Source organism: Colletotrichum jinshuiense, chromosome 1 (genome assembly GCF_051148585.1).
Source record: "Colletotrichum jinshuiense chromosome 1, complete sequence".
NCBI classification, from domain to species: Eukaryota; Fungi; Ascomycota; class Sordariomycetes; order Glomerellales; family Glomerellaceae; genus Colletotrichum; species Colletotrichum jinshuiense.
In genome coordinates, this window is record NC_139302.1 from 2,394,557 (window position 1) to 2,416,130 (window position 21,574).

A 21,574-nucleotide genomic window follows, 5' to 3' on the forward strand; every position below is an offset into this window, starting at 1 on the left:
CTAGACAGCTTCTATGTATCATGTACCCCCTAAGGGTCGGTCTGGCAAACATGGGATTGGGTCTAGCGACGAACTTGTGCATGTAAAATCCGCCCCACCCCTAGTGGTGTACCCTTGCAAGTGGATGACCTTGAACCTCTTGCAAGGAAAATAACTTTGAATTTGCTCAGGCACGGCGGACGACGAAAGCTGAGCACACAGTGGCACCGGGTTAAGTCTTGGTTCAGGGCCGGGACTTATGTTATGAGCGCCATCCGCATGAAGGAACTAGCACAACAAAAGCATATCAAGGTAGGATCTATGTTTGGCGGGCGATATTTGGCCTGGCTCTGGTCTCACGCGGCGTTGTCTACGTACCTAAGGTAAGGCTTTTTTGTGGAGGCGTGCTGAGGCGAGTTACCACTCGCAAGAAGCTTTCGGCGCCAGCAAAAGATTTGATGCCAGCATGGTATTATGTTAGGCCTTAAGCTTGCACATCCTGCTGTGTTGTAGGGGTAGTAAAGGGCGGACGTTAGACTTAACCATGTGAAATTCATTTTGAAAAAATAAACAAAAACCTTTTGGGAAGAAGAATTTGAAAGGTTCTTTTAAAGAACTCCTGCTTGAAATCCACCAGGAGGGTACACCAGCACGAGAAGTATGTGTAGTTAACCAACAGCCAGTCAACAGGCGAGGAACGATAAGCAGGCTAAAGATCACGACCTTCCACAGCTACCCCTCGGTACATAGCTATGCTATAGGAGGTCCTTCCGTAAGGAAGCAGTGGAGACAAGACTGATCAATGCGCCCACTTCCAGACGTCTGGACCAGTCGAAGGCCGCCCCGAGACTGCGGGCGGAATCCTGACCCCACCGGGTTCGCTTGACGGCGTCCAATCGCCAAATTCCCGGCTCGCTTCTCGATGCACAGACTAGCCGGGGACAGGGGCCCGCGAATGGAGGGTAGGGCCCCTTGGGCCCCTTGCTCCAATTCCACGTACATCAATTCCACGCCCGGTTCTCATCTCATCTCTACCTAACCTTGGCTCTGCCATACTATGTACCTACCACCCGACTACATACCTTCACAGATAACCAACCATTATTGGTCTTTATTGCTTTACACCGGTGGTTAAGGCTTCTCGTCCCTCATCCCTTCGAGATGCCTCAACGCACACTCGCTTGCTTACCTTCTTACACGCACGCACAGGAAGATCGCCGGCATGACTGGTCCATCGCCGCCTACTGTTCTTTAAAAACGACCGTGTCGTCCGTCTTATGCAACTTCGCTTGAGTTGACCCCAAGTGGCACATATTGTCGTCTCTTACTGGAGCCTCGCACTGCAAAGTACCGGAGCCACCCTCCCTCCACCTTCTTCTTTCATTTCTCCCCATCTTTGGTCGTTAGATCCCTATCTCTAGGAGCCACCTCACTGGAGCATCGGGCTCGCTTGTCCCGGGGGGGGGGGCATGGAACTTGTGCTGGACACGCCCGGCTTCCAATTAAAGAACCTCGAGGTAAAGGTAACATACCTTGAAGCAGGTAGGTCGTCTCTTAGCGTTGTCTCTCTCGCTTATTTCCTAGACGCTCATTGAGCGCTTCTCCCTCCCCCCAGTGTTTCTCCTTTGCACGACGCCTCGCCCGTCACCAGCGAGCTAGCGGGCTTGGTCTGTCGACCTTTTGCTCGCCTGTTGCGCTTTCTCATTAGTTCATCTTGACGTTGGCTTGTCTCGAGAGATCTTACTTGGCCTATTCAGGTCAAGCTTATGTTCGCATATTCATCATGCTCGACCACCTCATGGTCTCGAGCCTTTTCTGCGCGCCGCCCGTCCGTCATGTCTCGAGGTTTTTCTCCCGACCGCTATGCTGCTATACTGCGCTATGTGCAAAACCAATACACCCGGTCGTTTAAATGGTACGGAGACGCCCATCCCCAACGCATCCCAGTTCGAGCAGCTGCCGCCACACTTCATACTCGGGCGACGGCCGTCTCTGCTCCTGCACAAGGGTTGTCTGACAACATCCACTACATCCACTGCGTTCATTACCCTGCTTTGCGTGTTCGGCTTTGCCATCCCCGAGTTGCTGACCGCTTCTGCTCCCTGTTCTGTTATGCGCTTCTCAATCCTTTGCTTGTTTCCCGTCCATCTTCTAGTCATCTCATGCACCTAGTCCAACATTATTTGGCCCCCCGGGACTATCAGATTCTCTCCCGGCCTCCTTCTCTCACTCGCTCTTTGCATCCGCCTCTAGGCACCCGCCATTATTGGTCTGTTCTCTTGACATTGCCTTTCTTGGCATGATAACATCCGAAGCCCCCAGCCGGACCTCTCCGCACGTTCAAAAGCCTTGCTTCATTGCACAACCCGACGACATCTTCGCCTCGGTGTCGGCAAGGGGCTTGTTATATCTAACTACTGGCGCTCATCCCCTTTCACATGGCTCCTAGTCGGTATCACCGCTCTCATACCTCGACTTCACCTCGCATACGACTCGCCTGTCTGGACGTTTCGCAGACCTGCAGTTTTCCGTTTGTCGCGCATATACCCGCCGTAGGGCAGAAGCCATACCATACCACTACATCGGCGACATTCATGTGCGCGCCGCCCCCGGTAAAGCCCATACAGGCCGTCATAAGCCGCCTGGTGCCCCAAGCCACGGTCCAGCAAGTCCAGGCAATGCCATCGGTTCATTGCCAGCGCGCCTATGGAGTCAAAGTATCCAACGGAACGAGCCTTGTCCTCGTCATTCCTCCGTCGCCGATGGTCAAGCTCCTCCGATCAGAACGTGCCTCCGTCATTTCGGAGGCAGCTGTCTTGAAATGGCTCGCGGACACGGCTTTCGAGCAACCTCTGCTTCAGGAACGAACTCCAGAGCCAGAAGAATCGCTTTATCTCGAACCGGTGTCAGCCTTGGCCAGGGGGGGGGGAGGACTTGGGAGTTCTGTTGATGATGGTGTCAATAAGCTGCTACCCATGGTTCCAACACTCATTTCGCATATGGCCGCATCGAACGAACTAGGTCTCGAATACAATCTCTTGGAACCAACAAATGGCACGCCGATCTCGGAACTCGACCCGCCACTCACTCCCCCAGAACGCAGAACGATTGATTTTCAAATTGGACAGTTTTATCGGCAATTGTGCAAGCTGGTGTCGCCGACAGGAAGATTCGGTCCCGCCTTTGCCGTCCTTCCTTCAGCCGCACCACATACCGTCGCCGATCCGACCAAGCCGGCACAGCGGGATGTGAACGCTAGACTGTTGGAGTCAAAAGGGGTTCAGTCTTGGGCGACAGCCTTCCACTCTATGTTGGAAGCCGTTCTCCGTGATGGAGAGGATATGCAGGTCATGTTGGGATATGGTGCAATCCGCCGGCACTTCAAACGTTTCCAACATACGCTGGATGGCGTGAAAACACCTCGTTTGGTGGCTGTTGATGCCGGAAAAGATGTCAACGTACTTGCACGAAGAAAATCCCATCGGACCGGTGCTACATCAGCGCCCAGCAGGCGAAACGATGGACCAGTCGATATTCCCCAGACAAGCAGCAACGTGGTCAGTGAAGATGAAGGCAAAGATATGACCGAGTCTGAGTCGGGAGATGATGAAACAGCCGCTGTTCATCATCGGGACGGTATTATGGTGGCTGGAATGAAGGATTGGAGCAATTTTGTCTTTGGGGATCCGCTGTTTGCCATCACCTTTGGTCGCGATCCCAGCAGCGAGTTCCTTGCGGGGTTCAATGGCGGCTCGGATACCCAAAGCGCCATCGCCGAGGTATTCTCCTCGGACACGATTGAAGACAAGGAGAGGGCTCACGTCAGGCTTCTTCTCTATGATTGCTACCACACCGTCACTTATATCGCTAGGGGGTTCTTCCGGCCGCAGAAAGATAGCGCCGGGCTCGAACTAGAAGCACGGAAGAGGCTGAACCACATTCTGACCCAATTGGATGCGCTGGACGATGCCGGAAGTCTGAGAGGGAGAAGGCCAAGCGGCGAATTGAGTCCAGCAAAGCGATCCAAGAGCGGCGTAAAAGACGATTAATCATTACGTGTTAACTAATGACATACGATGAACGAAGCCTTTTAAAGACATGTATGTTTTATGTATGTAAAAGCTTGATGTGCGGTCGTTTTGCCTTCAGAGGCGTTAAGGTTGTTCCAATGAGAGCCCGTTGGTGTTACTTGACCATGACCTTCGACTGCCTGGCTTCATTCATGCATGCCATTCGCAGTATTGCTATTGTCTTCATCTCGCGGGAGGTGCAGTCCCATCATGCCTAGAATATTACCAGTCGGACCTGGCATGCCTGCTTGCCCCTTGAAGCTCTCGAGTAGGTTCTTGGCTAAGTTGTAATCGATGTCAACCTCGCCGTCCTCCTCGTCTTCCCCGTCTTCCTCATTATCTCCCCTGCCCTCCATGTCCCTTCCGCCGACCGAGACATTCTCTTTTCCCTTGCCCTCGAGCGTAGATGTTTTATCCCGCGGCGGGGCCAGATTCAGAGCTCCGTACTCCTTAAGCTCTGCCTCTAGCTGAGCAGTGAGCTTCCGAAGCTCTTCATCATTGGGTTCTTCATCGGCGTCTTCCGCCTGCCCTGGACATGTAACCTGGTCCACCGTTGTAGTTGTTCTGCCCGACTCTGAAGGTATCAAAGGCTTTGTTGGTGCAAGCCCCATCATTTCTCTCATCAGACGAGAAAATTCCACCTCATCAAAGCTCACCTCCTTGTCTTCGTCTTCATCTTCCATGTCATCCCCACTGTCTTCATCGTCATCATCGTCAACATCCATCTCATCGACTTCAGCTCCGTCGAGACCTGCGGTTTCGTCGTTCAAGAAAGCCTCGAAGCGGGAGACAATCTTGCGCAAGTCTGCCTGTGTTGTAGCATCCCCAAAGCCGGCACTCGACCCGACACGGCTTCCTTCCTGGCGCCCGGACAGTTCTTTCTCAAAATCTTCATAATTGATATCCATCCACGATTCGTCGTCTTCCCGAAGAGAGTCTTCCCAGGTACTGATTTCGCCGTCCTTGGGCAGCACTGAGTCTCCGTCCGCTTTGAGGTCCTCGACAATGATGCCTGCTTCTCGGGCCTCACGGCTGTCGGTCTTGTCGATATTATTCAGCATAATTTCAAATCCGCAGGCAAGTTTCATGCCCATCTCGATGCGAGACCGCTCGGTGCCCTTTGCTTGTTGGGTATGCTCGGCCCATGGCGTGGGTGGCTCGAACCGCTGAGATCTCAGTTGAGCGAATAACACCTTGGTGAATTTTACACTGAGCGTGACAAGATCGCTCGGAGGGAACTGAAGGGCATTGTTTCTGGAAAGAAGATCCTTCAGATCCAATGCATCACGGAGGTAGAATGCATCTACAGCCGGGGCGACAGCCTTGGGTATCTGATGGAGGACGAAGGCTAGTCTTCGTGGGATCGTCACAAGCGAATGGTGTAGCGACTTTTGAATCTGGCCGGGGTACTTTTCGAGACGATAGAATGCTTCAGCTTCTATGAATTCCGAGTGTATAAGAGAGCCGGCATTCGATCTGATCACGTCTACGGCGTCTGGTGGTGTAAGTAGGCTTGCTTTGAGATGCGTGCCCGGAGTTTGCGGGATGATTCGGAGGCGGCCATTGTTGATCCATACCCGGTTTTGATCGATTTCAGGACTCAGCCACCTTGGAAGAACATTGGCTGCTTCCACGAGGAGAAACTCGCCGTCGGCGTCGAAGACGCGAACCCAGGCCGCAGGATGAGATTTGGAGAACTCTCTAAGAATGTAGACTATCAGCCACTCGTCCTCGACGGAATCTCCATAGTCGGTTGTTCCGCGCAAGTAGGTGAGGCCTATTCATGTGTTAGTCGCTATATGTCTTTGTTCGAACGCCTGAGCGTTTCTAACTGACCTTGCACAGTTACAACCTCAAGGTTGAATGAGCCTCTCTGCCAAATGTAGCCGCCCGTCAGTCGGGTTGTGAGCTGTAGGGCTGATTTACGCAGGTCTTCAAGTCTCGAGAGCTGCCTCCTCGGGTCACTCGGGGCCTTAGGGTCAATCAGAAAGATGCAGTACTCGACACAGTTTTCCTGGAGAGTGTTTTCGACGTTGCCGGTGCTTTTATCCCCTCCCTGCTGTGACTCGGCCATGGCCGCGGGTCAATGTCTATGTACTTGGGGTAGGGATGGGCTTGGAAATAGTTGTGAATTGGGATATGCGGCGTTGTAGAATCCACTTGGACTGGATCTTGGCAAACTTGAAGCTCTGTCGCAGTCATGGCCAATTTTAGTTGGAGAGGGGTATACCGTCTGCCTCAAATGAACTCAACGGGACATAATATGAAGCCGTTTAGGATGGCTCCGCCTCATGTCAAGGTCATTAAATTCAACTGTGGCGACTTAACATCAGATGAAGTGGTCTCGCCGGCGCTTTCGACGGATTTACCAAAGGGTAACCTTCTGGGAGTTGTAGCTGGCACTGGCGATCGGCACGTGACCATGAACACTTATCGGTTTTCGTCATTTGTGTGGCCCTCCCCAGTCGAAGCATAGGGTATTAAGACAGAACGTAACCTACCTTGCCCAGCCAGTACCTGCCCACTCGACAACCAGAGGCTTTTGCCATAGTCAATTAGCGCCCAAGGTATGCCTTGTTTAGTTGCAAGTTCCATCAGGGGGCTTGCTTTCCTCCAGGCGTTTTCACAATCTGCAGGTACATTTCATAGCTCAAGGTACCGGCCGGACCTCTGGTTGGTGGCGGTTCCCTGCCTAACACAGCACTGTGCGCGTTAAGTGCTCGACCAGCCAGGCCAACCCCACCATGGATTATCGCACGGTCGCGTATCCTTGTCATCTGTCATCGCGTCGCTCACACGAAGCCGCCGTATGCAGCCAGAGATACCTTCAGCGCCGGCCTTCTTTGACGTCTATCGTGGTTCAACAGCCTGCCAAATTGCTATTCGGAGACAAGCGGGATCATAAGCGCATATTCAGAACTGTTATTCCGTCATGGCTCCTTTCAAAAGGTCGCATGCGGCTCTGCAATCAGGCGGCGCCGAGGAGGTATTCGATATCCAGGAGGCAAGGTCACATCTCAGCCAGGACGTGTCTGTAAGTCAAGTGTCCTATTGCCCTAACTGAAATGCATGCATCTAATAAGTCTCGGTTATTTAGTTGAAAAGAGCTCGACTGTCGTACTCCGCCCAACCCAAACAGACAACCGTCCAAAGAGAACAGAACACCAATTCAGATAGCGACGTCACAGATGACAATGGTGACGAAGACGAACGACCGGGCCGTGACTCTCCACCCCGGACGCAATACGAGATTGCCCGCGATGATGGCTTCAGGCATTTGCAGTACGAGGATCAAGACGACCAACGCGCCACACAGAAAATCAAGAGTCGCCCACAACGCATCGGCGACAACCATGCCGCTGAGAACGGCATCATAGAGAGTGTCGAGTGCATTAATTTTATGTGCCACGAGCGACTTTATGTTGAGCTGGGTCCCTTGATCAACTTCATCGTCGGCGAGAACGGAAGCGGCAAGAGTGCTGTGCTGACTGCCCTTACTCTGTGTCTTGGTGGCAAGGCCAGTTCTACCAACCGAGGTGGAAGTCTTAAGAGTTTCATCAAGGAAGGCAGAGACAACTCAGTCATCATCGTTAGAATCAAGAATCAAGGCATTGATGCCTATCAACCTGATATTTACGGCGAAACCATTAGAGTCGAGCGTCACTTCTCCAGGGCTGGCGCCAGCGGCTTCAAACTTAAAAGCGCGATGGGCAAGATCATTTCCACCAAAAAGGTCGACGTCGATGAAATTTCGGAATATTGGGCACTGCAGGTCGACAACCCCTTGAACGTTCTGTCTCAAGACAATGCACGTCAGTTCTTGAACTCTTCATCGCCCTCCATGAAGTACAAGTTTTTTGTGCGCGGCGTGCAGCTTGAACAGCTCGACAACGACTACAAGCTACTCACAGAAATACTCGAAAGCCACGAAGCAAAGCTGCCGAACCTAGAGGAGCATGTCCGCCGTGCCAAGAGAGAGAATTCGGAGGCGCAGAAGCTTAAAGACATTGCCCAGAGGAACGAAGAGATGAGGAGAACGTATCGTCGTCTTCGGAACCAGCTCTACTGGTCTCAAGTGGCAGAACAGGAAGACTTGCTGACGAAGCACAACGACAAAATCGCCACTTTGCAAGGGGTGATCAGTCACGCTGCAGCAAACATTGAGCAGAAGTCACAGGCTTTGGCGCAGCGCGATGAGCAGCTGGAGCGTGCTAGGGCAGCGGCAGAGAATGAGTCTCAGGAAGGTGGTGCAATTCAGGAAGGCATTGACGTCGCCGAAGGAGCGTATCAAGAAGCCAAGCAGGCAGTCACCGACATACATCACCAACTCAGAGATGTCCAGCAACGTCTCAAGAACGTTGGGCAGGAGGTGGCGGAGTTCGAAACTAAGATCCATGCCGAAGAGCAGCGCCTGGGTGCTGGTGCTGGCAGTGCTCGCCAAGAACAGGAGAGCCTGTTGAATGAGGCAAAGTCGGAAGAAAGCGGGATCAAAGAACAAATCAATCAAGAGAATGACAGACTGCCGCAACTCAGAGCTGAGCTGAATGTTGCACAGAATGCTGTACAGGGCGGTAGAGCCGAGCTTGATAGAAAGAGGGCAGAGATTTCCTCAGCCGAGTCGCGTTTACGCAGCCTGGAGCAAAACAAAGGGTCCGTCTGGGCCGCCTATGACAGGAAAATTCCCCTTCTCCTCCAAGCCATCGAGCGCGACAACGGTTTCGAGGAAAAGCCAGTTGGGCCTATCGGGGCCCATGTCCAACTGACCCAGCCTGAGTGGTCGTCAATTCTAGAGACAGTCTTCGGGGCGACTCTGGACGGTTTCCTTGTGTCAAACAAGAGAGACCAACAACGCCTGGCCAGACTGATGCAGCAGGTAAACATGACCCGAACCCCTCCTATCATCATCGGCAAACGATTGCCACCCAACATCAAACTAAGGGAGCCAGATCTGGGATTCGACACCATTCTCAGGGTACTCAAGATTGACAACGACTGGGTTCGCAGTCAGCTTATCGTGGCCCATACCATCGACAAGATTGTCCTAATACGAGAAAGGACAAAGGCAGAGGATGTCATGATGGGCGATTCGCCGCCGCCAAATGTGCAAGCTTGCATTTCACTTCACGATGGCAACGGCAAGCATGGCTACGGAGTTCGCATGTCTCGATCAGGCGGCGGCGCAGGCTTCAATCAAGGAACCATAAATCCTTTCCCCAGAGCGCCGAGGATGAAGTCCGACGACGAAACTCAGATCAGCCTGGCAAATGAATCGTTGGCTCATCTGCGCGGCGACTTGCGCTCGATTGAGATGAAGCGACGAGAACTAGATCAGGTACTCTCAAAATGCAAAACGGCCCTGGCAACTCAAGAGCAACAGAGTCAGTCACTGGAACGACAGCTACTTAGAGTTCAGGCCAGAATTGAGAACATATCTGCGGAGCTCGATCAATACGAAGGTGCAGATAGCCGGCTTATATCGCTCAGGGAAGAGTTGGAGAAAATCAAGGCCGAGCGAGAACACCATGGCACGCAGTATGGCGAAATGCGGCTTCGACAAGAGGAGCTTAACAAGAGATGTGAAGCGTGCAAGAAGACACTTGCCGAGGACAAGGGTAGAATGAAAGATTTTCATGCTCACTTAAACAAATTACAAGCTGCGATTCAGAAGGCTGAAGACTTGCGGAAGATCGCAGTCCTCGAGAAGAACCGCGCGTTCCAAGACAGGGACGACGCCTGTCTGGAAAAGGAACGTGTGGAGGCGAAGCGCGATGAACAAGCTGAAATTGTGGCTAATTTCACTCAGCAAGCCATGGAGAAGGCACCACAACGTGTGTACATTGAGGAGGGCGAGACGCACAAGAGCATTGAAACCAAGTATGCTGCTATCCATCAACAGCTGGAGAAGCGGGCCCAGAAACTGGGAGCATCGGACGAGGAGATCAGGGAACGGGCTGCCAGGGCAGAAGCTGCCTATGAAGCTGCACAGCAATTGTACAAAGGCCAACAGGAGGAACAAGCGGCTGGCAAACTAAACTTGGAGGACCGACTAAACAGGTGGCGGCTATTCCAGCGGCACATTTCAGCGCGGGCTCGGATCTGTTTCCAATATCTCCTGAGTGAACGAGGATTCAGGGGCAAGCTTGCCATCGACCACCCGCAACGGAGGCTGCAACTTTTTGTGGAACCAGATGAGACCAGAAAGGGCGCTGCTGGTCGGAGCACAAAGACGTTGTCAGGAGGAGAAAAGTCGTTTTCATCGATTTGTATGCTGCTGGCTATTTGGGAGGCCATGGGCTCGCCTCTGCGATGCTTGGACGAGTTTGACGTCTTCATGGACAATGTCAACCGTACCATTAGCACAAACATGCTTGTAAGTCACGTCCAGGTCGTGTTGGTTGCATTTCTGCGCTAATCACAACTTCCCTTTCAATAGGTTACTGCCGCTCGACGCTCTGTGTCACGTCAGTACATCATGATCACACCGAATGCGATCGAAGGCCGGGCCTCACTCGACAAGGACGTCAAGATAATCCGGTTAGTCCGACCCTGTGGTCCTTGTGTGGATGCCAAGCTAACTCATTTCACAGTCTGACCGATCCGCGCCAGCGAACTTTGATCTGATGCTATCGCTGGGTGTGTTTTGCATTTTACACTCTACTGGCGTTAAGCGTGACGCTTTTGGAAACAATGCAAAGGTATGGTTATTACGGTAAGGGCGTTTCAGCAAAACACCTTTGAGTATCATAATCAACAGCTCGTTTAAATCATTGATTGGAACGTAACTGCCGGCATAATGGAAGGGTAGGCATGCCAGGACATTGTTAGTATACAATGGAGTGTACATGGTAAAACATTATGATACAGCGGAATGTGTTGTGGGAGCCGGCCGCAGAACCCCCCTCTACATAGGCCGTCAATTCAAAGCCTCCTTTAGATCCTGAGGCCCTTGCTCCTCAAGACATTGATCCCCGCGCTGGCCGTGAAGCCAACCCATTGTCCCACAGAACCTAGAAGGCCATCAGCTTCCTTAACCTCGTTCAGTCTCCGCCGAAGGAACTCCCTGGTGTCCTGGAAGCCGATCGATTTATCGTTGGTCATAAACAGCTCGCTGGAGGCGTATATCATGGATAAGCTCGCGCGCTTGGTGTACCACGAAGGGTCAACAGAGGTATCGCCGGAAAGGAACCAGATCTCGTCAGTCAGCTTGGCTAGCTCCTTGATTGAAGCAGGTGCATAGCTTGGCTGAGCCATGATCGCCAACGCCTGTTACACCAAATCGTTAGCACCATCATTTGCCTCGACTAACGCAGCACTGAATACGAGTTGTACTACCTCTTGCCACCGATCGACGATAGCCTCATTTCCCTGCAGCCGCTCCCATGTGAGCCTTTCCACTTTGTCGCTAACGCTAGCTTCCGAACTCTCCCCGAAGATATTTTTGCTCTTGGCAGCTAGACCCTCTCGCCTCGTGACGAGATGGTAGCGGATCAAGCTGAAGGGGCCGTCCGGCAGGACGCTGGTGCTAATATCGAGGTATCCGGCATCCTTTGCGCCGAGTGTGAGGGCCTTGCGTGAGAAGCCATGCTGAGGTACATGCTTGTACGCAGCGGACAGGATTGTCTTCTCGTGGGGATGGAACGACGACGTCAGGTCTGGATGGTCATAGGAGTGGTACGCCCGGTTTGTTCGGAGGTCAGCCAAGAAGGCCCTCGGACACTGGCGCAAGGGACGAATGGCCAACCTGGCAACTGGGCGGCAGGAAACGGACATGGCTTGGGCTGCAGATGGTTCGGCGGAGGTAGGTTACAACTTGGTGGTGGCGGAACGATGTCGGCTGATTGTTAGGGGGGAATTTTTTTCCCGCCTGGTCTTTGAATTCAATGTTCCCGAATAGCGGCAAGGCTGAAATGGTTCCAATCGCGGATGGTTCCGCGTCGCCTAATCCAATTTCTTCAGGGCGGTTTCAGGGATCAAGCTGCCCTGAGCTGTCACTAACAGAAGATAGCTAGCGGGTCCATCTGGCGCAAAATGGCCACCTTAGTTCACTGTGTTGGTGGGGGCCGACATAGGTGTGCTTTTCAATGACATACCAGGCGTAGAGGACTTCAGGTCGTCACAAGAAAGTTAGATACTATCATTCATGGCCTTTTGCGGTACCTCGTGCAATCACAACGGGATATCATGCCGTGATTCGGTTATCTACTGGGCTTTTATGAGCCCAGTTGGCTGAGGTTTCCTATAATATACCCTAAAGGAACAATTAAGGGCTGCCTCAAATTCTGGCCTCGCGTTCCACAGCATCAACATCAATGTACCTTGCCAGAAGCAGGAGGCCATGATTGGACATACCTCTAAATGGTATCATGCGAGCTACGAATACGCGCTGAAAACCGCTGGTGCGATGCTGTACCACGACCCAAATAGGCAAAATAAGAGCAGGCTGCGCTCAAGTAACCCGTGGTCGTTATCCTTGGCTTGCTTACCTTAATGCCCACCCGAGAGAACTCCACGTCGTATGCTGTGGTCACAAGTTGCTCATCATCCCTTGCGCCCCCGTTTTGGTTCTCATTGCTCTTGTGTCGTGATCTAGCGTCTCGGCTGATCTTCAGAGGAATCCCCCACCCGCTTAGCCGCCGTTGTCATTTTGGCACAAAGGCAGCATTAGATCCGCGTCACACGCCTTCCTATCATATGGTGGTGCCTATATTGGTGTGGCTGGCACACCATGGGCCGTGTCGGCAACGCAACTTTACAACTTTGTGCGAGTTATGCGATCTGCCATGCTCTCGTTGTCTAGATCCTCCCCATCGCGGAACGCATGTGCTTTGTAGACTATGACAGACATTGTTTTTGAAGGGCGTCAGAATGGTTGGGGAACCAGCCACCGGATGATTGGGCACGGCATGAAATGGTGTTGGGAGTCAACTGGCGCGGCCGGGGTGTTTCTTTCAAAGCCTGATAGCGACATGACGCGCAACTGGGCGACCCAGGACATGTCAAGACAAGGTACCTTCGTCGACGGCGAGGACGGCGCAAGAATAAGACAGGTCATCGGTGCTGTATACTCCTCGGAGCCATGGGCATGGCCTGATTGGCCACCGGCCATAGCGGCTGCTCTTCTAGCTTCGAAAAGAGCACGACGGCGTGCCAATCCACCGGTTAGCCCCTCTCCCTGCAGGCCAGATGCAGATGCTTGCATAAGTAGCGAATACGGTGGTAGGGAGCTGGTGGGAACCAAATGGGCGTAACGGAGGTGAGGCCGACATAGAGATGAGGAGTCTTGTGGAACTCGGCCTAGGTACTCTATTGTGCGAGGCAGAAGCAACCTACCTAGTAGTGAACGGGCTGGCCACAAGACTTGAGTTAGCACGTGTGTGGTTGTCGGTAATTCTTAAATAGCCATAGTTGGTCCTCCAGTCTGGCGTAGTTGAGATGAGACAGGGGAAGAGAGGACAAGACAAAGCAATCTGCTTACACTAGTATGCAACGAACAACCCTTGGCCAGTAACCTTGGTGAAACCGTTGGGTAAATATAAAACTAGGACCGTGACGAATTGGTACAAATATGCCGGACTCAGGCCAGAAAGGTTCATGTAAGAAGAATAATAAAAATAATAATAAAAAGCCCACCAACAGGGAGCTCGGGGGACCTCAGGGTTCTTGCGACCGCCCCGGGCAGTCGGTCTATCCAGGGCTGGATGGGAGTTCAGTCACAGTCAGGGGTCTGTACAACTGTTTGCTGGCTAGGTGAGGTCCCGGGAGCGAGATGGTCTTGAAGAAACGACACAAGTTTACCTTGATATCTAGTACAGGTAGGTGTACCTTATGCGGCGAGGATCGAAGCGAGCGTGCTATCGGACTGACAAACCGCCGGTGCGACCCTCAAGGTTGTGGGCAGGGAGTAGCCTACCCTGGACCCACCAGTACCTACACAAGCATCCGTACATGTGTGCCTTGTATAAGAGGTTGCAATGGAGGCAGAAAATGTGCAAGTACATACTCGAAGAACAGAGGGGGAACCCTGCTTTGAGACTCTGGAAGCACGGAGAAAGTGGAGATGTGCGATAGGTGAAGTCAGGTCGGGGGAGATGGTAATGCACACTGAATTGCTCAAGACGCATATAAGCCATGTTTGTACTGTGCATGATAGACCTGCCTCATGTCAGCTTGCGAAAGCCCTGTCTTGGTGTGCCCTTTCATCTTCTCCAAGTCTTAGTCTTGCCTAGGGTGCTCAGACACATACTCCAATTGTCAGGTAGGTCCTTGCCTTGCCTTTACCTTAAAGGGGCGCATACATATGTCGTCCTGTAGGTATGGTATTGTACATAGTAGGTGATGCCACCCACAATGGATGTTATGTGTTCCAATTCGTCATCCGATGCTAGTCGAGCTCCGCCATCCGGTGTGCCTGTTCACATTTCCTGCAGTTTTTCTCCACTAGAAGCTCAGCGATAGCCAATCAATTTTAGACCCGGGAGGGAGCCATGTGGGATACTCTTTTGAGGGACGCATGCACGGACCATGATAGGAGCTACGGGCAGCGACGGATGACAGGACAGGACAGGACGGGTATGATGGGACGTGCCTTGCGTTGGGGGGAGCTGCTGCCTCAGATGCCTGGCGCTTTCTCACCAGTCGTGTAGCAGCTTGCGATTGGCAGCAGTTGCGCCAGGTCGCGTTGTGTCTGCGACGCCTTGCCCTGTCCTTTTTTTTTTTTTTTTTTTTTTTCGTTCTTGCTTTGCCTCGCCTTACCTTGCTTCGCCTCGCCTCGTCTCCGCCGTGCTCATGCTCCCGCCCGGCTTCTACCTCTCCTTACCTTAGCTGGGTAATGCACGAAACGGTCCTCTATGAACCGTCCCATCCGTTCCTGACCACAATCGAATTCTCATCATCAGGTAGTGTAGCTTCAGCATCGACACCAATCAATCCGTCTGATCAGCAATTGTCAGATCCACCAGCTTCGGTACCGTCACCAGGCACCGGCAGCCCCCCCACTCCCCACCGCGCGTACCACAGCTGATTCATGCCGCGTCGCTGAGGTTGTTCCGATCCAATTCGTGTCATCTCTTTCCGTTCCGTTTCGTTTCGCCGCCCACACACACACACACACACACACACACACACACACACACACACACACACACACAACCAACCATACACCAACCACACCCGCACCCGCACCCGCACCACCCGTTGACGCCTGTCCGTTGCGGCTGCTTGTTTTGCGCCTTGCCTGCCTTACCTTACCTCACCTTACCTTGCCTCGCTCCCCATCTCTCTGCCTTACATTACCTCACGTATCTGATCCGGACTGCAACGCGCGCGCGCGTCACATCTCTTCGTATCGCATCACAGCACACCATAGCAGTACCAGCACCAGCAGCGCATCGCATCACATTGCAGCACCACGCCTTGAGCTGCCAGTCAATTTTCTTCCCGTTCCCCTTGAGGCACGCGAGTCGTCAATCGCCATGGGTAAGTCATCGGGTCTTTCTTCTCTACCTCGTTCTCTATCTCGTTCCAGCTCGTTGTCCAGATGGTCTCTCCCCGTCATCTTGTCTGGCTTGTTCCCTGCCAGCTTCTGGTGCTTGTCCTCGTCGACGCCGTTTGTTGCCTTCCCGCATTTCCTCCACAATACCGCAACCTCACCTTCCTTGCCCTGCCTTACCTTTGCCGTACTTCTTGCCTTTCTGTCTATTATCATCTGCTTCCCATTGTTGTACAGCTGTTGTCCGTCATAGGTATATTTACCGTCCCCTCCAATCTCCCTCACAACACTGTCCTGTCTGCTTTCTCTGAAGTGGTGGGCTGGGCTGTCCTTACGCCTCCCTTCATGCTTCTCTAGTAGCACGGCGTGACGTTGCCTCGGGTTGGTTGGACTGGATTGGACTGGATCCAACCTATCCGTGGCTCTGATGAGCAATTTTCCCGGCTTCTTCAGTCAGCATCTTCTTAGCATCTACTCCTATCCTGTCCTGTCCTGCCAAACATTGCGCGCGCACACGCACGTACATGCCCATGTACAATGCGTACACACATACCTGAGATGGGACACATGCGGACATCCCTCCAACCGCCCAACCATTCATGCCATACATTGCATACATGGACAGATACTCCATACCTTCCCTACCGTACATACAAATGCTCGACGGCCCCCCCGCCTCCTCTCCCCCTCTACCATTCACCCCTCCCTTCCTTGCTCCCCCTCCCCTCCTCATCCTTTCCACCCCTCCTCTACAGAGTACCGTACCTACCTTGCCTGGGTACCATACCTTAGCTGCATGTCCTTCCGCTCCTTCTCCACCACCTTCCTACGCACCCCCTCGTCCCTCTTTGCTGCCCACCCTACAACTATCCAAATATCACCGCTGGTACCCTCCTCCCGTCTGCCTGGCTCGACTCTCCGTGTTCTCTTGCTTTCTTCTCGCAGACACTTTTCTTTTCAGTGTTGATTGAATTTCTGATCTTCAACTAACCCAACTTCTCCTAGCTGACTCCGGCGACACCTATCGACCTGCGAGTGTAAGATCACCCCCTTTCCCTCTTTTACCCACCTCAAAACAGCTCTTCCCTTCCGGTGTTATCATCGTACCTTGGTCATTATCCCCCGCCCGTACCAGTGCTTGTGTCTCTCTGCACAGCTCTTCCTCCTACGTTACCCGTTGCGCCGCGCTGCCTTGTCGCTCAGCGGCTTCAGTAGCTGCTTTCTTTTTCCTTGCGCTTTCCTTAGCCGCTTTCCGCGACAGCAACCAACCCCTCGACTCTTTGGTCAAAAGGCCTTGTGGCCACACCTGCCTTCGTCAGCCCTCCGGGTGCACCTTCTTCATGCACAGCGCCACCCCACACTGCCACGGCAGCACTACCTTGCCCCCAACAATTCCCGTGACTCTGGTCATTTCTTTGACGTCGAGTGACAGTCAGCTTGCCTCGGGCCATGACATTGGGCCGTTTCTCTGTGCTGCAGGCCTCGGTCAATGGCGACGTTCAGCGCTAACTTGCGACAGCGGGAGAGATCTCGATCCCCTCGACGTGGACGTTCACGCAGTCCCAACCGCGCATCGAGACGTCGGTCCTTTTCTCCTCGGAGCCGATCCCGTAGTAGAGACGAGTACCGCGGAAGGAGAGATCGTTCCCCCATGACTGGAACCGGCGCTCCGTCTGGAGGATCTAGCACTGGGTACGGAGGGGCACCGCAACACCGATCGTACGAGGAGCGTGCAGCTGCCCGAGAGCAAATGATGAGCAACATTAGGGACACGTCGCAACAGGACCGCCGCGTCTATGTCGGCAACCTTTCTTACGATGTGAAGTGGCATCATCTCAAGGACTTTATGCGACAGGGTGAGTGCAGCAACCCTTCATGGATGCTGTAAAGAGGGACGCTAACAGCATTTGTTTTAGCTGGAGAGGTTCTCTTCGCCGACGTGTTATTACTTCCAAACGGAATGTCGAAGGTGGGCGTCTACACGTAGTCTATGGCTGGTTTTCTTTTGTGGTCTCTTCCCTCTGGCTATTGATGGAATCGTTGGATTGACGGGTTGGGACGTGTGTCCACGGGTCTATGTAGGGATGCGGGTAAGCCTTCAATTCTTCGTCACAGGACACGTTCTGTTGCTAACAGTTGCTCAGAATTGTGGAATATGCGACGCGGGAGCAAGCCCAGAACGCTGTGGCAACGCTCAGCAATCAGAACCTCATGGGTCGACTTGTATACGTTCGTGAAGTAAGTGGAAGAAAATCGGCACATGTAATTCGACTCGGAAAATGAGCTGACTCCGCTTTCCAGGACCGCGAGGCTGAGCCTCGTTTCATCGGTGCCACAGCCAACCGCGGTGGTTTTGTTGGCGGTGGAATGAACCCTGGTGGGTTCGGCGGCGGCGGCGGTGGAGGTGGCTACAACGCCTCTGGTAGCCGTCAGATCTATGTGGCCAACGTTTGTTACTCCCCGTCCTCGACAGCATTGTGGAGCTGGCCGACATCGACTAACCAGAGACTTTAGCTTCCTTACACTGTGGGCTGGCAGGATTTGAAGGACCTTTTCAGACAAGCTGGTAAGTTGAATATCCAATTTCCTTTACACGTGATGCATTTGGCACCTCCCGGGTGATTGTTGGCTTACCATAAAGCAATAGCCCGAAACGGAGTCGTCATCCGCGCCGATGTTCATCTAGGACCTGACGGCCGCCCTAAGGGATCCGGAATTGTGGTTTTTGAGAACCCCGACGATGCCCGCAATGCGATCCAGCAGTTCAACGGTTACGACTGGCAAGGTCGTCTACTTGAAGTACGTGAAGACAGATTCGCCGGCGCAGGAGGTCCCATGGGCTTCGGAGGCCGAGGCGGTTTTGGTGGTATGCGAGGCGGCTTCGGCGGTGGTTACGGCCGAGGCGGTTTTGGCGGCGGCCGTGGTGGCTTCGGCGCTGGTGGCTATGGTCGTGGAGGTTTCGGCGGTGTTGGTGTTGGTGTTGGTGGTGGTGGCGGCGCTGGTGGCGGCTTCGACGCTGGCAACGCTCCATCCGTCCCTCCTAACCCCTTTACCGACTTTGCCACTGCTGGAACTGACCGCAGCGAGACTATCTACGTGCGAAATGTGAGTTTGATGCGTCAATTCTCCGTGATAGACCGACTTGGTATACTGACGCGTCTAAGCTTCCTTGGTCCACAAGCAACGAGGATCTCGTCGAACTTTTCACGACCATTGGAAAGGTTGAGCAGGCAGAGATACAATATGAGCCAAGCGGGAGATCCCGCGGAACGGGCGTGGTTCGCTTCGATTCTGGAGAAACTGCGGAAACCGCGATTGCCAAATTCCAGGGTTACCAGTACGGTGGCCGACCATTGGGTCTAAGCTATGTCAGATACCTCAATGCGGCAGGCGGCGGTGACAGCATGGAGACCGATGCCCACGCAGGTTTGACGCAAGATCAGATCATGTGAGGGCGGACCCAATCTAGCGAACAGTGCGCTGCTTATGGCAGTGGTCACATTCGATTGACTCGACAAGGCTCAGTTCAGCATCTCCGCACTGCACTAGCCTATACTCGGATCGCTCAATACGGCAAATGCACATTTGACAGCCGACAAATTGTTCTTGTACTCGCTTCATACGACAGTTTACACTCTTTTTTTCAGTTGTCTTTCAGTTTCATAACGGCAAAACCTCTCTTTTCAAAATGCGTTTCGGGTCTTCAAGGCGGGATGGACTGGGTCACGACTGGTTGCACACCAAATTCGTGGATCAACTCGAGACGACTCATTATGTAGTGTTGTTGTTATCAGTTAGGATGGTCCTTTTGGCCTTGGTAGTACCGTCATTTCAGACAGATACTCCTGACACAGCTTTCGTCTCGGCGCTTGATGCGGACTTTCACAAAATTTGTCCATTGGGAAGGACGCATGTCTTGGGTTCTTTCCAAGCCTAGCCAGGCGAGAGGTGATTCAGAGGACTCCGCCTAGAATGTACTTCAAATAGCACCCGAACTTCGCGCGTACAACGGTGGCTGCGGGAGATGATGAACTGGGCCGGGTCACGGCGAGGTCGTGATCGTAGGACAGGTACGGAGAACAGATGGCATCCCTCCCAGCTTTGTGGTTGACGGTGACTTCCTTCATGTCTCGGCAGCGTAGCTGGATGGCCATCAATGAGTGAGCGGGCGGTGCAGTGAGGGTCGGAGGCAGCGCGCAATCCCTTGATCCACTTAACCGTTGTCCGTGTACCGTCAGGTGTGAAAAGGCGGGCATCTCTGGCAGGCAAACAGGCTTGTACTTTTACTTCGGCAGTAATGTCTGGGATTGCGTCTTGCAGCCGATAAGGCTAGGCTATGGCGTTCAAATGATTGTTTTGTAGAAGTTGATGGAATGAAACAAAAATTTACTAGGCTTCAAGTTTGTTCCGGTTATGTGTAACTACATGATTCGTCTCTCGGTAAGCAAGACTGACACATTGTCAACTCACAGCATCACACCAAGAGCAATACAAAACAGCTCCTGTAGGATAGCTGACGATTGTGCCACCAACGCTCCCTACCAAACTAGGCTAACTGTTTCTTTAAGCCACGCGTGCCAGATATATATACCGGAATAGTTCCTCCAGCACATTGGAGTGGTCCAAAACTCGGATCAAAATTCAGATACTTGGCATTTGTTGCCGACACCGATTTTAACTCACTGCTCAATGTGCGAACTCCATTTTTACCGGTGTACATTATGCTCGACGCGGTGGCAGAGGCGTAAGAAATTGGCAAGTTGTGAGAGCAATGATCCAATGTCCAAGTGCGCAGAGAGTCTGTGCATGTACGTTGGTGGCATCAAAAGGCCCAGGCCAAGCGAGTGCGAAGCGTGTACGCAAATCATAGACGCTCTCGGGAGTGTTGTGTACCAAGGCGCATATCCAGGTTCATCAAGGGGCCGTAACACTGTTCAGTAATCGTTCATACAATGAGATACGTCCAAGAGTAGCCAGCAGATTAAAGTACCGCAGAACCAAAAATACAGCGACAATGGCGAATACGGACAAGTCATCATAAGGAGACTGAAGGAAGGTTCTTGCCCTGGGTGTATAACCCTTCCTATGAAGCTACGGTCCATCGTCCATGGCCCTCATGCAACGAGGGCATGGCCACGAGCCATTGTGTGGTGCGAAAACCATGCTTGCCCTTGATCCAAAGTTGAAAGTTGTGTCTCCGAGTCAAAAGCCAGTAGTGACCTATGCCTATCCATCCGCGGGCTTGGACGTGAGTGGTTCCTAGGATACTTCCTATGAACGAGCGTGCCGGCTAGAACGTGACCTGTCCGTACTGTACACTCCATGTTTGAATGCTGCCAAAAGAAAAAAATCGGTCATTGCTGAGTCGTCAGGACACAGCGGTAGTGACAGCCCCTCCCTTCTTCTTTCTGGCTTTGGCTTTCTTCTTACTCCGATCTCTAGGTTTCAGTGACGCCATGCCTGACTTGCAAATGTCGGCATAGCGAGTGTAGAAGCCTTCCAAGGCGTCGGGTTCTACTACAGTTGACAACTTGATCTTGGAATCCCTGTGCTTCTTCGACTTGCCGTTGGTCGCGCGTATGAGGACAGGCAGCGGTTTTACCGGGTGGAGGTCAGTAAATGGATCGTCGGTCGTCGGCGACAGTAGGTCTTGCTCGTAGGAAACTAGACGCAATGGTCAACATTCAATAGTACGGCTGCTAAGAGCGGTAATGAGTTGTCGTACATCGTTTTTGGACGAGGAAGATCGAGCCATGCCCCTTTCCCTTGCGCTGCTCGAAAAGCTCGACCAGCTTGCCGAAAAACTACATCAACATTTGGTTAGCAAAGCAACAAAGAGAGCGACTGGCAAATGGAATGCGACAGATATAGCTTACCTCGTCGTGACTGAGGTGGCTGGCCATGGTTGAAAGGGCCCACGGACTAAATATAGGAGACTAGAATCCAATGAACTGCGCGGCCGCTAGGTGACGAGCTGTTCCATAACAAAATAGACGAGAAGGAGATCGAGTTGAGGTGCGGCCACACCATGTGTGTT

General features: G+C 52.8%; 6 protein-coding genes across 6 annotated transcripts; 3 read left to right on the top strand and 3 right to left on the bottom strand.

Moving 5' to 3' along the window:
• Positions 1 to 2,978: 2,978 nt before the first annotated feature.
• EsH8_I_000638 (uncharacterized protein) lies at positions 2,979 to 4,028 on the top strand (the record flags this gene model as incomplete). The annotated part of the gene is made up of 1 exon (XM_083268051.1): positions 2,979 to 4,028. The coding sequence occupies one exon, from the start codon at positions 2,979 to 2,981 to the stop codon at positions 4,026 to 4,028; it is 1,050 nt and encodes a 349-aa protein (XP_083118489.1).
• Positions 4,029 to 4,195: 167 nt separating this feature from the next.
• EsH8_I_000639 (SGT1 protein-domain-containing protein) lies at positions 4,196 to 6,123 on the bottom strand (the record flags this gene model as incomplete). The annotated part of the gene is made up of 2 exons (XM_083268052.1): positions 4,196 to 5,826; positions 5,886 to 6,123. 2 exons carry the CDS (start codon positions 6,121 to 6,123, stop codon positions 4,196 to 4,198), a joined length of 1,869 nt encoding a protein of 622 aa, XP_083118490.1.
• An 858-nt stretch (positions 6,124 to 6,981) lies between these two features.
• EsH8_I_000640 (DNA repair protein SMC6) lies at positions 6,982 to 10,670 on the top strand (the record flags this gene model as incomplete). Its single annotated transcript, XM_083268053.1, has 4 exons — positions 6,982 to 7,083; positions 7,147 to 10,419; positions 10,483 to 10,583; positions 10,637 to 10,670. 4 exons carry the CDS (start codon positions 6,982 to 6,984, stop codon positions 10,668 to 10,670), a joined length of 3,510 nt encoding a protein of 1,169 aa, XP_083118491.1.
• A 309-nt stretch (positions 10,671 to 10,979) lies between these two features.
• On the bottom strand, positions 10,980 to 11,819 carry EsH8_I_000641 (ubiquinone biosynthesis protein COQ9; the record flags this gene model as incomplete). The annotated part of the gene is made up of 2 exons (XM_083268054.1): positions 10,980 to 11,312; positions 11,382 to 11,819. 2 exons carry the CDS (start codon positions 11,817 to 11,819, stop codon positions 10,980 to 10,982), a joined length of 771 nt encoding a protein of 256 aa, XP_083118492.1.
• A 3,701-nt stretch (positions 11,820 to 15,520) lies between these two features.
• Positions 15,521 to 18,989, top strand: EsH8_I_000642 (uncharacterized protein; the record flags this gene model as incomplete). The annotated part of the gene is made up of 9 exons (XM_083268055.1): positions 15,521 to 15,524; positions 16,543 to 16,574; positions 17,057 to 17,393; positions 17,454 to 17,478; positions 17,682 to 17,775; positions 17,839 to 17,985; positions 18,052 to 18,103; positions 18,185 to 18,642; positions 18,702 to 18,989. 9 exons carry the CDS (start codon positions 15,521 to 15,523, stop codon positions 18,987 to 18,989), a joined length of 1,437 nt encoding a protein of 478 aa, XP_083118493.1.
• Positions 18,990 to 20,905: 1,916 nt separating this feature from the next.
• On the bottom strand, positions 20,906 to 21,440 carry EsH8_I_000643 (signal recognition particle, SRP9/SRP14 subunit; the record flags this gene model as incomplete). Its single annotated transcript, XM_083268056.1, has 3 exons — positions 20,906 to 21,201; positions 21,263 to 21,341; positions 21,414 to 21,440. 3 exons carry the CDS (start codon positions 21,438 to 21,440, stop codon positions 20,906 to 20,908), a joined length of 402 nt encoding a protein of 133 aa, XP_083118494.1.
• Positions 21,441 to 21,574: the final 134 nt, after the last annotated feature.